The sequence below is a fragment of the Solea senegalensis genome, linkage group LG5, assembly GCF_019176455.1.
Source record: "Solea senegalensis isolate Sse05_10M linkage group LG5, IFAPA_SoseM_1, whole genome shotgun sequence".
In the NCBI taxonomy this organism is placed as follows: domain Eukaryota; kingdom Metazoa; phylum Chordata; class Actinopteri; order Pleuronectiformes; family Soleidae; genus Solea; species Solea senegalensis.
The window spans coordinates 24051019-24065795 of record NC_058025.1 but is presented as its reverse complement, the minus strand read 5'-3'; the positions used below and the strand labels follow the sequence as shown (position 1 = coordinate 24065795).

General features: G+C 42.0%; 1 protein-coding gene across 10 annotated transcripts in view; it reads left to right on the top strand.

Annotated features, from left to right (window-relative positions):
* fbrsl1 (fibrosin-like 1) overlaps window positions 1–14777 on the top strand; it is a 286283-nt gene that overhangs the window by 88047 nt on the left and 183459 nt on the right. For all 10 annotated transcript variants that reach the window (XM_044026552.1, XM_044026553.1, XM_044026549.1 and 7 more), the window contains exon 2: window positions 4261–4488. In XM_044026552.1, the coding sequence (XP_043882487.1) occupies window positions 4261–4488 (228 nt within the window). The remainder of the gene's footprint in view (window positions 1–4260; window positions 4489–14777) is intronic.

The following is a 14777-nucleotide window of genomic DNA, read 5'->3' as shown; positions in this document are numbered from 1 at the left end:
AAAATGGTCCCATTCAAGCCAATTTAACCCTAATACTGTCATAATAAGAAATTTAGTGCCAAATCTGTAACATCTAATATTATTTTCAATATATGTGACATAAATCTTAAAGGCCAAAAATGCACATTTGTGTCAAATGACTTTAAAATATAAAACCTGCAGTCTCACCATTATACTGTATGTCTAATATAACTCTTACAAACTAGACCTTAAATTAAATGTCTTTTGTTTCTGGGAATAACTGAAAATAGAGATTTGTCACCAGCATTAACTCTGACAAAGAAAATATCCAGACTATAATTGCTAATCGTACCGTATATGATTGCTGTATGTGAAGATAAAGCTGTCCTGAAAAACACACAAAACTGATGCCAGCCAATCTTTCCAAATATTACACACAAGCAAATGGAAGCGTGTCAAACTGCCAAATCTTATTTATGGTCCTTGTGTGTCTGTGTGTTTCCTACCTTGGTTGATTGAGACATAACCACAGGAACCCACCAGAATGTTAATAAGACGTCTGCATACTCGATCCACAACTTGCAGCAGGTTCGCTCACAATGGTATGTCTCAGTTAACAAGCAAGCAGATGGGAAACTGCAGATTGCCGTGCTATTGATGGGCCGTCCTCATGGAGCTCCAGTGCTCCTCTTACACGGAGGTAAACACCAGATTCTCAGCCTCTCCTGCTCTCCGGCTGTAACCGCTTCATCTGGGTAACTGCTCTTCAGCTTATGAATTGGATGAGAAGTGTACTGCGTGAATACTGCATGTTCCTCATGAGAAATTAATGTGTTGCCTTAATGTGCGCCGAGAAGAGCCTCTCTGAGGCCGCTGCGTGAAGTCGGTGTGATGACATGAAATCATTGTGTCCAAGTGGTGTCACACTCTCCGCTGTATTAGCTCAGCAGCTTTTTGCCATGCTGTAAACTGTGTCACAGAGATAGTGGACTGTAAATGAGGTAAATAGTGTTTTAGCTTGTGAGTTTGAACATGTCCTGAGTGTATTAAATGTGTTTTACCAACCTACCTTCTTACCTACTTACTTACCTACCTACCAACCTACTTACTTACCTACCTACCAACCTACTTACTTACCTTCCTACCAACCTACTTACTTACCTACCTACCAACCTACTTACTTACCTTCCTACCAACCTACTTACTTACCTTCCTACCAACCTACCTTCTTACCTACCTACCTTCTGACCAACCAACTTACCTTCTACCAACCTTACCTACCTACCTATTTCCAACCAACCTACCTTCCTACCAACCTACCTTCTTACCTACCTACTTACTTACCTACCTACCAACTTACTTCTACCTAACCTACCTACCTACTTACTTACCTACCCACCAACCAACTTCTTACTTACCTCTACCAACCTACCTTCTTACCTACCTCCCTACCTACCTACTTACCTCCTACCAACCTATCTTACCTACCTCCTACCTACCTACCTACCTACCTTCCTACCAACCTACCTTCTTACCTACCTACCGACTGACCAACCTACTTACTTACCTACCTACCAACCTACCTACTTACTTACCTACCTATCAACCTTCCTACTTACCTACTAACCTACCTTGGTACCTACTTACCTACCTACCTATGATACAGTAATTATGTCACTATTTGAGCTCAAGAACACAAGTTTAGATTTAAATTCTCAAAGTTTGATTCAGTAAAACATGCCACTCACTTTGTGACACATGCCATAAAAAATCCCTGAAGAATAGAATTAAATTGTCCTTTGATGTTATCCGAATGTTCAAAAGTAACTTAGTAACTATAAAAGTAACCATATATTATATCATTAAGGCCCAGATAAAGTCAGCCTTGCTGCTAAAAAAATACTGTAACCCTTGACATTGCATGCAGCCCAGTTACCTTTGATTTGAAGGTAAATATAAATATATAATATAATATAATACATAATAATAATATTATATATATATATATATATTATAATATATATTTATATTATAATATAATTTTTTTATTATAATATTTTTGTATAAATAAAATATATTTTTCACTGTGAAAGGTTTAAAGGTTGATTGAAATGTATGTTATGTTAATGTTTGTTATGTTAGACCCACTCGTAGGAGGTCGGGACCGCCAATGTCCGCCATCTTTACTAACAGTTACGCTAACGGGACCAAGTGTCACTTGTGGACACTTAACACAGAAAAGAAGGAAGATATTTCTCAACTCAGCGGAAACTGAGGTTGGGAAGCACAGTCTTTCAAAAATACTACCCCTATTCTAGTAATACAAAGCTAAATCGCTTAAAGTATTCCTTTGAGGTTATGCCAGTCGTGGGTGTCACTCAATAGCAGTTATGAGGCTAATGCACTCACCTAACGTGCTAGCCATCTGCTTACCCCTCACCTGATTATTTACACGGTGTGCTAAGCTAACTGCGGTCAGACAGAGCGCTGCCGGCCGTGAACAGATGTTGAAACATGAACTCGCTGCCCCTCAGGCTTGAACTCCACGCAGCCTCAAGCGGCGCTGCTGTCGTCCGCTGCCATCCAGACACACACACACACACACTGATCCACCGACGGGCTAAACCAGGCAGCAGTACATCACCATCTCCACACGGGCCTGATGAGATCTGGAAATAGAACACAGCAGAAGGGCAGGAGGAGGATAAGATTCCATCACTTGACACACACAGGCAGTCAGGCAGGCGGGCAGCATCGTTTTCCACAAGCTGACAGATGTGTGTGTGCGTCACTTTGTGTCTCTCACACACACACACACACTTTCAATGTAATCTGTTGGATTTAATTTAACTGCATCTTTTGCACCAATTTCCACTTTGCCCTCAGCTCTATAACTAATGCAATTTTCTTTTGTTGGAGGATGGATGGAAGGATTTCCATGTTTATGACTTTCAGTCTTTTCAGTGGAAATCGTTCTGTACTAACTTAACATGAAATAAACAGGGAACAGGGCATACTTGCAGTGTTGAGGTTCCATTCCAGTAGCAACTATTTCTCACCGGGAAAATCGCCCACATTTGTGTTTCCTTGTGTTCCTTGAGTGCCGACTTGTACTTGAGTGGCTACTGGCAAAGTTAATCACATCATCTCAGGCAAGTTTCCATGGTTACCATCTTTTTTTTTTTTTATTGTGTCTTTTGACCAAAAGAAGAGCGCCACCAACTGGACTGGACAGTGTCGTGCATGCATTTAGTACAGATGATGAAGTAACCTTGTGGTAACATTTGTTGGACATTTAGACATGATGATTAGAGTAATGTATTAGTTAGAGGGAGAGAGTGGCGTTTTCTAATTGTGTTTGAGTTCCTATGAGCAAACTGTGACTCTACATAGGCTGTAACCGAAGCATAAAGGGAATGATTAAGGGGGGGGGAAATGGTACGGTCGTAGTGTAAGTGCACAGCGACTGTGTTTCCTCCAGTGTGTGTTAAAGAAGCACTTCATATCATAAGCTCATTATATCTGAGCCATAAAGTGGTTATGGGCTCCAGTAAGGCATTGTTCTGTTGTTGACAGGATTAAACATTTTTAGAGCGATAGTGGGCATTGCTCCTTTTTTTTTTTTTAAACTCAAGTGTTCTGCTTTCTTTTGTGTAAGCCAGCAGTGAAAGAGGGTTGTGCACTTGACTGTTTGTCAGCTGTGGCATAAGCCCACTTCATTCTGCCGCACATTAATCGCTTGCCAGTCTGTCTGCACGGTGAAATATCTGCCCGCTTTGTTCTCCTTCGAAGGCGGCGGCATTGTTTTTCATAGACTTGGCATCACCCGGTGTAACAATTGTTACATGGGGGGGTTTTTAAGGGAATCCTGGAGACACGAAAAGCACTAAATCTGTCTCTAATCTATTAGCTCGGCGTTGATTAGTTGGCGGTGTCACCGCAGTGCAAGAGCGTCTGTGTAATGTAATGAGAGGTGAGGTAAAATGTGAGGTAAAATGATTTCTGTTTATTTAATTATAATATATATATATATATATATATATATGCCTTTTTCACAAAAGCACAGGTGCAAATAATCAAATGAATGATGACAAAGTTCCCTTTAGCTTCCTCCCTGCGTGGATACTTGCTCTCTCACTGTCACACTCAGGACTTATTTGACCTGAATCAGTGCGGTCGTTAGTGTTAATCAGGAACACCTGTGCTTCTCCTGCTACAAATGTCAAAGCGGCCCGGGTTGTCTACTCAGCATGTGGAACACTCCTTCTAATTAGTTTATCTCCCCACTTCCTCCCGCAGAAGAAGACCAGAGTCGCCAACTCGCAGGAGAAGAAGGAGCGCTGGAAGGAGAAGAAGGTCGCGAAGCGGCAGAAGAAGGAGGACGAGGAGGTGGCGGAGGAGGAGGATGAGAACGTCCAGCCAGTGGTGGATCCCCTGGAGAACGGCTTCCTCCACCACGCCCAGCGAGAGCAGGAGAGGATGAACGAGCGGCTGCTGAAGAGGACGTACTCCAAGAAGAACAAAATGGTGAGTGTGAATTTCTTCTACTTCATGTAGCCTCGATTTGTGTTGCTGATAAATGAAGCTGTTCCTTGACAAAGAAGCAGGGAAGTGTTCTATATTCTTCATCCTGCTGCTGCTTCTGTCAGAAAAAAGTTGAATATCATGAACTGTGTCTCACATCTTTTGTCACTTTTGAAGTTACAGTCAGTATTCCTTAGTATTCTAGTGCTGATGTTGTTAGAAGATAACTTCAGCTAATTTGAGAGCTTTGTGTTAAGCAGTGAAGAGAAAAATGCTCTTCCAATTCCTCTGCTAATGGCTGTCAGGTGGAGCTTTAGCCCATTTAGTGCTGGCAAAAATACACTTTCTATTGCCAATCGCTTTGAAAATGGTGTCTGTTATTATCTTGGTTTATCTTGTCTTTGTTTGTGTTTGAAATAGATGATTTGGAACAATGTCACGCAGCTCATTGCCCAGTGGACTTGTGTAGAATCTTTGTTTGGCCGAGGTTTTGTCAACAGGACCATTTTGTAGTTGGTACTGATGTTTCTTACATTGTGGTCAGTGTCGGTCAAGTAACTGATTACTTATCCAAGAAAGTCATCCAGTTACTTTACTGATTACTTGACTTAGTTATTTTCAAAAACATGATGCCCAACCTGAATATGCTATAAAGCAATAGACCTTTCAGCCTAATTCTATTCTTTCTTATTAGTTTCAATCTTTTAACTTTATACACATTGCGTCAAACAAAAATGGAATTAAATTAAACATTTAAACCTGTTTTCTGCACATTCCACCATATTTTAATAAAGCAAAGTCTTTCTTCCTTATATTTCTGCATATAAAATACAGTTATTTTTGTGTTTCTACTCTTTTGAAGTGGAATCTTTTGCTGTAGATAAAATGTTGTTTGTCACTCAGTCAAACTCAAAGTCATGTCGGTACTTCCAAGCATTAAACGCTGCATGGCACTGCACTGTCCCGCGCTCCACGTCATCTCTTGTTGTTTATAGGGTTGGGTACCGTTCATAATTGAACCAATACTGTACCAGTATTTATATCTGGATTTCGGTACCTTTTTAAAATGTTTTTCAGTTGTAAAACAGAGTCCACACTTCTCAGTTTCAGTTTTTGGTAACACTTTAGATTTAGAACACATATTCACCATTAACTAGGTGCTTACTAACATGCATATAAGTAGCACACCAGTCCTTTATTAGTAATTATTAAGCACATATTAACACCTTAATCAGGAACAATCTTGTAATAGAGGTAGAATAAGGTTATGTAGAATAAGGTGTTAATATGTGCTTAATAATGACTAATAAAGGGCTAGTGTGCTATTTATGCATGTTAGTGAGCACCTAGTTAATAGTGAATTAACTAGGTTCCCTAATCTAAAGTGTTACCCAGTTTTTTATTAAGAATATTTAAGAACAGTAAATGAATAAACATCAACAACAACAAGACCTCTCTCTTCCACAACAACAAAAAAAAAGATACATAAAATTCGGCTCGCCATTATTGCTGTCGTGCTCTCGTAGTCTCGTGACGAGTAGCTCTCACGTTCCCAGACATTTCAAGTACCGAAATGTGGCACCGATTTACCGGCTTCTGTGGCTGGTAGTTACTCTGGACATGAGCTGTCTGTCTACTCCTGCTGTTCAAAGTGACTTTATGCGTTATCTGTATTACTTAGAGCACTTTGTCAATACATGGCAGCTCTAACCTTTTGCATTATGGTCCCTGGACCTGTACTTATGTGTACCTGTGCTATATTGTTAAGTTATTCTCGGTAAGAAACGTCTCTAACTTACTCTTAAAATGAAAGCCCTTGTGTTTCTATAGTCTCTATAGACTACTTGCCAGTTGTGACCATGAAGACATTTATTGAGTTCAGCAATAACACTGCAGTAAAATAGACCACCCACACCCAGACCAGTGGTGAGACACACAACAGTAGCCTTGGCTGTGCCTTGAGTTTGCTTAAACGTAAAGCCTACAGTACAGTGCATACCTGACATTGTTATTCCGCCGCTCTTTGCTCTCCACGAAGAGAAAATGATGTCACATTATTTGTGTGGCGCATCCTTCATCCGAAAACAGGATCAGCTCAACTATATTATTAGACCTGACTGAGGGAGCATTATTTTGTGCGGCGTAATCAGTTTGCAGCTGTCTCGGCTTTACTCGTGAGGTGTCGCCGCTGCCTCCGTCGCTCCGGCTCTGAAACGAATCTTAACACCACCGAGAGATAGTGAGAGGCTCGTGTGCAAACTCAATCGGCAACAGTTTGATTGTGACACAGACACTGTTTAAATGTAAAAGTCGTGCACTACTGTTTTAAGAGGAGACGAGAGTGACACGTGTTAGTGTATCATAAACAGATAGTTAGTGTGCTGCTGACCGTGGGTTTACTCTAGGGAAATCTAATGATGAGTAAAGGGAAATGGGGAAAAAATAATATATATTCCCTAGTGTCAATCAATAATTCCCCGCCCTGTGATTGGCAGGAATAGATTTGCGTACAGGCAGCTATGTTTAGACCACTTGCCTTCAGCTAAAATATAGACTGACAAAGGGTTTTCATGTCATTAACAACTTGTGGAAGGACAAAGACGTCTGCTACTGGTGATGTAGTCACTGCTCATATCAAAAACCACTGCCAGGAGATAGATTGTGCCTCTATTATCTATTATTATCCTCTTTAATGTTATCAAGCTGGACAATTATGCCCGCCCTTGTCTGAAATTACCTGGGCTTTAAATACACAGACACTTATTTCCCAGGGTTCATTTAACACATCTCATTTCATTCATTCATTGTCCTCCACATGACAGTCGCGGGGCTGCTGGTGCCAGGCCCAGCTGACATAGCGGTAAAGGCGGAGGACAAGTCGCCAGTCCATCGCAGGGCCAACACATACAGACGAACAATCACTCACGCACACCTTTAATTTAGTAGTATTTAATTAACCGCTACACAAACAACAGTGCAAGCCACACGTTCCTCTGAGTGGCCTTTTTAATACATCTAAATTCTGGGGGAAAATATTAATCCCTAGTTTACGCTACAGTCCTGTCCTTGTTCTCCTCTTCGTGGTTTTCTGTTTGTTTATGCAGATCTAGGACTGCCAGGATCCCCAGCTTTAAGCATGCTGTGCAGCCCTCAGACTCGGAGTCTGTCCTCGTGAGATAGCCCATCTATGTGTTAACAGTTGTTTAAATGGGAGGATGTTTTTATGCTCCTGTTGGATGCCAAGATCCACCATAGTGCTGTTGAGGATAAGAGGGGAAATGTAGTCAGGAAGCCAAACTAAATAATGAGGCTGTGTAGCCTTGAGGCCTCCACGGACAAAAATATCTCTCTTAGATAAGATTTCCTCAGGAAGTTAACATGGCTGAAAATGAGTTTAGCTGTGATATTTAGTTTGCTAAGAGACAAGTTAGAAGTGATGTATTAGGCTGATGATCTTATCCACATTTGTAAGTGCAATCAGCTGCACTTAATTCACCCAGATCTACATCATCTACATCCCAGTCCAAATAATAAGTCCATTATATCAGCGAACTGCCGCTGTCTTAAAAACCTTATCACATCCGCGGAGCCGAATCTCTTATTGTAACTTTGACTGTTCCCTGGGAGATTAAGTTAGTGCAAAGAGTTTGAAAGCAGCCCAAATCCTGGTGGGAAAGTGAACCCAAAACTGTTTTTTGATTCATATTTTATGTTATTTCCACTCGTCTTGAGAGAAATGTTGTTCCTCGAATTCATAAAAGTCAAGAGGCAGAGACTACACAGCTTTTCACATCCTGCGCCGGTGGCTCAACCTCTCTCATTAGTCACTAGGTGCTCGGCTAAAGCTTTGTTTACATTTTTTTTTTTGTCTCTTAAGTATCTTCCCACCTGCTCTTCCCCGTAGCTCTCTACAAACAAAGAACACACGGCACATCGTACTGACGTATGTAACAACTTTGTTTTAGGAGTGACATTTATGGTGTGAGACAACACCCCAGTCCCAGTCATAAAAAAAAACATGTGCTTCATGCAGCTGATGTGTGGATTCCCATCCATACAAAATGTGTTTCCAGATGAAATCAGCGTCTTCTGTGGACTTTAAGCGTGTATGAATCCCAGTTCACTTCACACACACACATCGCTGTTAACGTCTACAATGAAGACATAATGTAAATCCCTCCATGAAACAAGGGGGACATGAGCGTGAGATGTGATGGCTGTGCACCCATAAAGACTTTATTGTCCTGCGGGACGTGGAGCAGCCATATGGGTTTTAAAACGGGTATTTCCTCCCTAATCTGATTTTTAATACATGTGATAGGTCATTTATGAATTCTATTACAGTGTCATAATAAATACGCTGCTGTGTTGTACTCTCAGGCACCAATCCAGCATCACTTGGAGCAGTTACTTTTTCCTCCAGGCTGCCCCCTCTCTCAAAGTATTCAGCTTAGTTCCGCTCTCCTTTTTCTTTTTTCTTCCCCCCTTGGAGTTGTCGTGAGTGCTTGTCACCCACTATGATCCACAGTCGAGGTAGTGTTGCTCTGCTCAAAGCACCTCAGGGTGCCAGAAGCTCGCCGCCGGACAGGAGCTGCTGTGTCAGAGCAGCAATAACAAAAGATTGCTCTTATTGATCCAGTGAGAAAACACAAAGAGTGGTTTAATAACAGAATTGACTTTTGTTTGATCTCCAGTCAACCACATGAAGTAAGAATAATCAATATGCACACTTTCCTTTGATTTACTATGTTTTTATTATCATTTAAGAGGTTATTTTTATGGATTAGAAATCTTCTAGAATTTGCTTTATTAACCTCGAATCTAAATGTTCCGAGGCATCTATTATAATTTTCATGGAAACAAAATCACATCCGGCACATCACCCAGTTAAAAGCCAAAGATCTGTATTAATCTTCTGTGCACAGTCTATTATATTTAGAGTCTGTCTAATGCTGTCTGGCAGTAAACTACCTGGAATGAATCCACATTGATCATTATCTATTATAATGGGCACACTGTCTTTAAGTCTATTGGCTGTAATTGCAGTTATTATTTTATGATTAGTGCTCAATAATGATAACGGCCTGTGTGAGGAACATTAGGTTCTTCATAAGGATCTTTGCCTTCCTTATGAATCCCTGTTAAAAGTAGTTACCCATATAAATTCAAAGTTTTAGGCGCGAAGTTGCAGTGGTGTTATTTAGTGTTTTATAAAACCTGGTGTTTTGCTGATTTTAAGTTGTGGCTTTTTCTTATCTCTGTCTCTATATGGAAATATTGTCATCTGTTTTCTGTCACTTGCATTAAGTTTATAAAGGTTTAGGGTTAGTGGATGAATGAATGAATGGATCCTCTTCTCTAAGACACCAGAAAGAGCTCGCAGGTTACCGAGCATTGTGCCTTTGCCCTTCAGGATGCTTTTTTATATCATGAATAACACATAACGCTGACTTGCTCAAGCAGCACGCTCGCCTGTCCACGAGTCCAGCAGCACGATACACTGTGCAGCACACACCATACCAACAATACAGGTAAACACCTCCGGACACTACACTCTATTATTCTACCCCCTCAGGCCAATCCCTCACTATCTGCCTGTGGACATGAGGCCAGTGTCTTGCCTGCACCTGTCATACTGCAGCCACTGTAGCTGGATTACTCCTCCGGCTTCATATCTAGGTGTGTTTATAAACTGTAATCCAGCCGCAGACAGATCAGATTAGCCGGGGCATTAACGGCGCACCGGAGCATAGTTCAGGGGCAGACGCAGAGCTGTGATGGACACAAGGGCCCCCGCTGCCCCATCGGCGTCGAGGCAGTGGAAACAGCCGGATGATCAGGATGACTGATAACAGAAGGCTGGTTGTTATCTGGGGAGCAGCGACCCTGAGCAGTAGCAGCTCCGCTCAGGAAATGCCCAGCAGACTATCTGTCCTGGCTCACCTTGCTTTCAGCCAATTTAAACCTGAGATAAAGGTGAATCATCTCCACTGGCTCAAGTCACAGAGCTGCAATTTACCATTGTTGACTCGTATCACAGAAAACAGTCAAAGGGAACGAAACCTTTAAAAACAAAAGTCATGTTTAAATCTGTAGTGCATAAAATGTGACAGATGCATGCAACAGCAACAATGTGCTAGTGAAGCAAGACAAAAACACAAAGAAAAGTTTCAGGAAAATAATTCCACTGCTTTCTTTTGTTGTTCTGGTTCATAGAAACTGAAACACTGTCTAATTTTGAACTTGTAATGAGATCAACCCTAAAATATCAAGTCCTCGATGTGATGTGATTATAGGGTCGGAAGACAATGTGATAGAAAAAAGGCTCATACTCAGGTTAACGCTGCAATTTAACAAAGAGCATTATTAGATGAGTGGATAATGAGATGCACTGCAGAGGTGTCTGCAGGCACGGCGTATGTGTGAGTAGACAGGCACAAAAGAGTGGAGGGGGAACTTGTTGTAATAGACCTTGACAGATCAATTAGAGAATTAGTAAGCTGCTTGAAACGTACACACGCACATGAGGCACGGCAACATGGCAGATACAGCAACTGCCTGTGCCTCATCAAAGGCATGTTAGCTGAGGAACACGCGCACAACTGACAGCTGTGATGACGGGATGAAAACGGGATGAAAATCAATTATTTAGATATTAATGCAGTAGAAACTCTGCTCATGTCCAGATAATAAATGCAATTTTCTTTTTTTCTATTCTTTATATTAGAATGAGCTTTCCTAAATTGACTTTGCTATATATACACACGTATATATTAGTTTTCACTTCCGTCACAGATTATCTGCACAGTATGTTCTCGTGTGTAACAACTTTAAAAATATTGTCACTGTGGGAATCACACACACGAGTAATCTGGCATGGCAGCGCTGCTCTGCGGCCAACATGCACTTGAAAGGTGCAGGACTACACACTTGGCAGATTGGAGAGCCCACTAATAATAATATTATCATTAAGATCATAAGAAATTTAATAATAATAATTAAAAAAAAGGATTTCTGCAAATCGACTTGTGGCCAAACTGGCACACGCGAGCTTTTTAGGGAGAACGTCAGTAGTCCGCTGTTCTCCTGTCGCTGCGATGATTTTCCTGTATGAATAAGTGATTGAGAGCATGCACCTTTCTCCTGTGTGTGTGTGTGTGTGTGTGTGTGTTTTCAAGTTTCCTAAATGCCATCTATTTTTTGCTCAGCAGACAGTCTGACCACAGTGGATTTAGTGCGAGGAGCCAAACTCGTCCCCGCGGGTTTCCACTGGGGCTGGCGTGTTGACTTTGCACAGAACGCCAGGGGAAAGATGGGAAAGGATGAGGGAACAGTCCCACTGGTGTTGAAATGGAGTCGGGGGGCACAGACAGATTTTGCGACTGCTTGTGGGAAGGGTTGCAGTTGAATTGGGTCCCAGTCTGAACCAGACCCACATGGTTGGAGTTGAAGTTTGTAAACTGGATGGTGGTGTTCATTCTTGTGACGACCGGGTATGCCAGAATGGAATACGTGCGCCATACACGGATGAAGAGATTTCCCGATAACGGGGGTTAGATTGTAAATGTGGTTATGATAAATGCAACCCATAGTGGAGCGATTTCATCAAACCAAGATTTAGTGGAAACACCTGAAAAAATGTTTTCCAGTGTGTCCAAGTGCAACCTCCAGGAATATAAAGCTCTTACAGGATTTCTCGTCAAGATCCATCACACACAGCTGCAGCCAAAGCCTCCAGGGCCTGAGACCAGAGGAGAGGAGGAGCGAGGGGGGGAGGGGGAGAGAAGTCAGTTGAAAGACAGAGAGAGACTGAAATAGAGCTGGAAATAAAGGGATGAGAATGACACAGACCGGCCAAACCTCGCCAACCTCTGCACCCTCTGTGCTTAGCCAGGTGAATATTACATTGGACAGTGCACAGTGATTAATGTCAGGCCATGTAAGGTTCTTGGCCAGGCTGCTCTATTGTATCCACACACACACACACACACACACACCATCACTTTTAACAAGCCATAGCCATTGAGATAGAGCAGGGCTACCTCAGAGCAGCCACTCTGGGGACAATTAGGCCTTGGAACATTAAATTAGCAGGGATCTAAAGTCATGCTCCATCAGAGCCAGGGCTATTGCATGCTGGGATTGGACTAGGTAACAGAGGCGGAGAGCAACTCCTGGATACACTGTGTGCTGTCTGATATTACTGTACAAGGTAAGAGTTTAATTTCACAGCAATGTTCATTTTATTTATTTATTGTGGTGCAATATTTTTACAGAGCTCTTTAAATTTTGGACTCGGGAGAAAGATGTTAGCCATAATAAATTTGTCAGGACATTATTTTTCTGCACTGTGCCAGATGGCTACTTGTGATTACTTTCTTTTTTCCTGTACAGTAATTTATTAAAGAGGGACCTCCCAGGCTACATCATATTCCAGTTTTGCATCTACTGGAGAATCAGTAGCTATAGCAACAGATCTATTGCCCCTGGTAGATGTTTAACTAGAGCAGACAGCAGGGAGAGCCACTTTATTACACCTTGTGCTTTATGATTTACAGTATCATCGTGGTTTATATTACAGTAATGTTTAGAGAGCGGTTCAGAATCTGTGCCCGAGGAAATCTCTGCTGTCTAGGGTCGTATTGCTCCTGCTAATGCTCTCTGCGAAGTAGCTCTTCAGAGTTAGAGCTGCGAGTCGTGTGAGGTCTGATTTATCGTCAAACGCTTTTTTCTTCTTCTTCTTCTTCTTCTTCTTCTTCTTTTTTTTTTATCAAAAAGGTTAAGATAAGAAGCTTATCACAAACGGATGTAAACGAGAAAGAAAACACTGCGGCTGCTGTGTGAAGACGTATACATGTGCAGCCTCAGGAAGACAGAAGCACAGAGAATAACAGGTGTCACAGTTCAGGGAAACACAGAGCAGTGTCAGATTGTGTCACCCGCTTGTATTAGTGAGGTTAAAGAGTACCTGATATGGTTTAGTGGTAGATATCCATCTTTAGCCCAGTTGCAGTTTCTAAATGATTGTCGCCGTGTAATAGTAGTTCACTTTTTTGTGCTCTCTTCCACACAAACAAATCCCTAGGAAAGCAAAAAAAGAAAAGAAAAAGAAAGTGTTTCCTGATATTAAAGCCAGAGTGTGTTGCACTAGTTCATTCAGGAATTGTGGGATGTTTTGGGTCATGAAATCAGATCTCTGTCATTTGTGTGTTTCTGCTGCTTCAATAAATAAAAAATATGGCCAAAGGCAGTAACAATGTGGGGAATCCTCAGGTGTCCACAGTGCCACATCACAGTAACTCAGCTTGGTCCTAGGTCAGGTCCGGTTGTGCAGAGGCTGACAGCTGCCCGGCGTTAGGTGCCGAGTCACACGGGAGGCTTTAAGGATGCGGGGATCTTGAGTTTGTTAGGGCAAATGGAAGTGGGTGGCAGTTGTGAGCCTTCACTGACAGTTGCAGTTGAGAGAGGTCTTTTGTTTGTGCAGACCTGTTTGTTTTGACAGGCCTGAGAGTGGCTTAGACAATAGAGAGGCCACACCATATCCTGGTGTGTTCCTGCAGTGAAGGCTGCTGCACTCTGCTGCTATTTACAAATGCCTCATTCTCCTCTTGTCACAGATGCACCAGTTTGGGGTTTTTAGTTAATTATCATCTCAATTAACACCAATTTAATTAGATTGACTTTAATTGTTGCTTTTCTTGCTAAATGTGTGTTCATCTCTTTTGCAAACCTCTCTTGTGTCTCTTGTGTGTGTCTATGATGTAAACACATGTCCCTCTGTGTATCGAGGCATGCATGTGTGTAGCTATGATGGAGTGATATGAACACTTATGTGTCATCCGTGCCACTTTAGCCCATTAGGGTCACTACATTAATAGGATTTGCCGAGACCTCTGCCCCGTTTTCATAGCTTCATGCCTGGGGGGGATGTGGGGGGGGTTGGTGACTAGCAAAGCTGCACATTAGCTCAAATGGATTCAATAGGATTAGTGATGTCACTGAGGCAGATGTGATCTTTGCAGCCGCTCTCCCTTTTTCACTCTCGTGCTCAGTTTTGCTGTGATACAACACTGACCCCTGCTGCATTGCAGAGTCATTGCATCCACAGACTTAAAATGAGGAGATGGTGGATGATGCTGTGATAACCCCTTTCGTCAGACTGCATCTGATTGTCCATTGGGGGTCACTGTTGCTTCTTCAAAAAGATGCGAGGAGGCCTTTCCTCCCCTCTTCTGCCATTTTGACTGTCTAATGTAAAGCATGTCGGTGTGTGCGCAGTATTAAACCCAGGC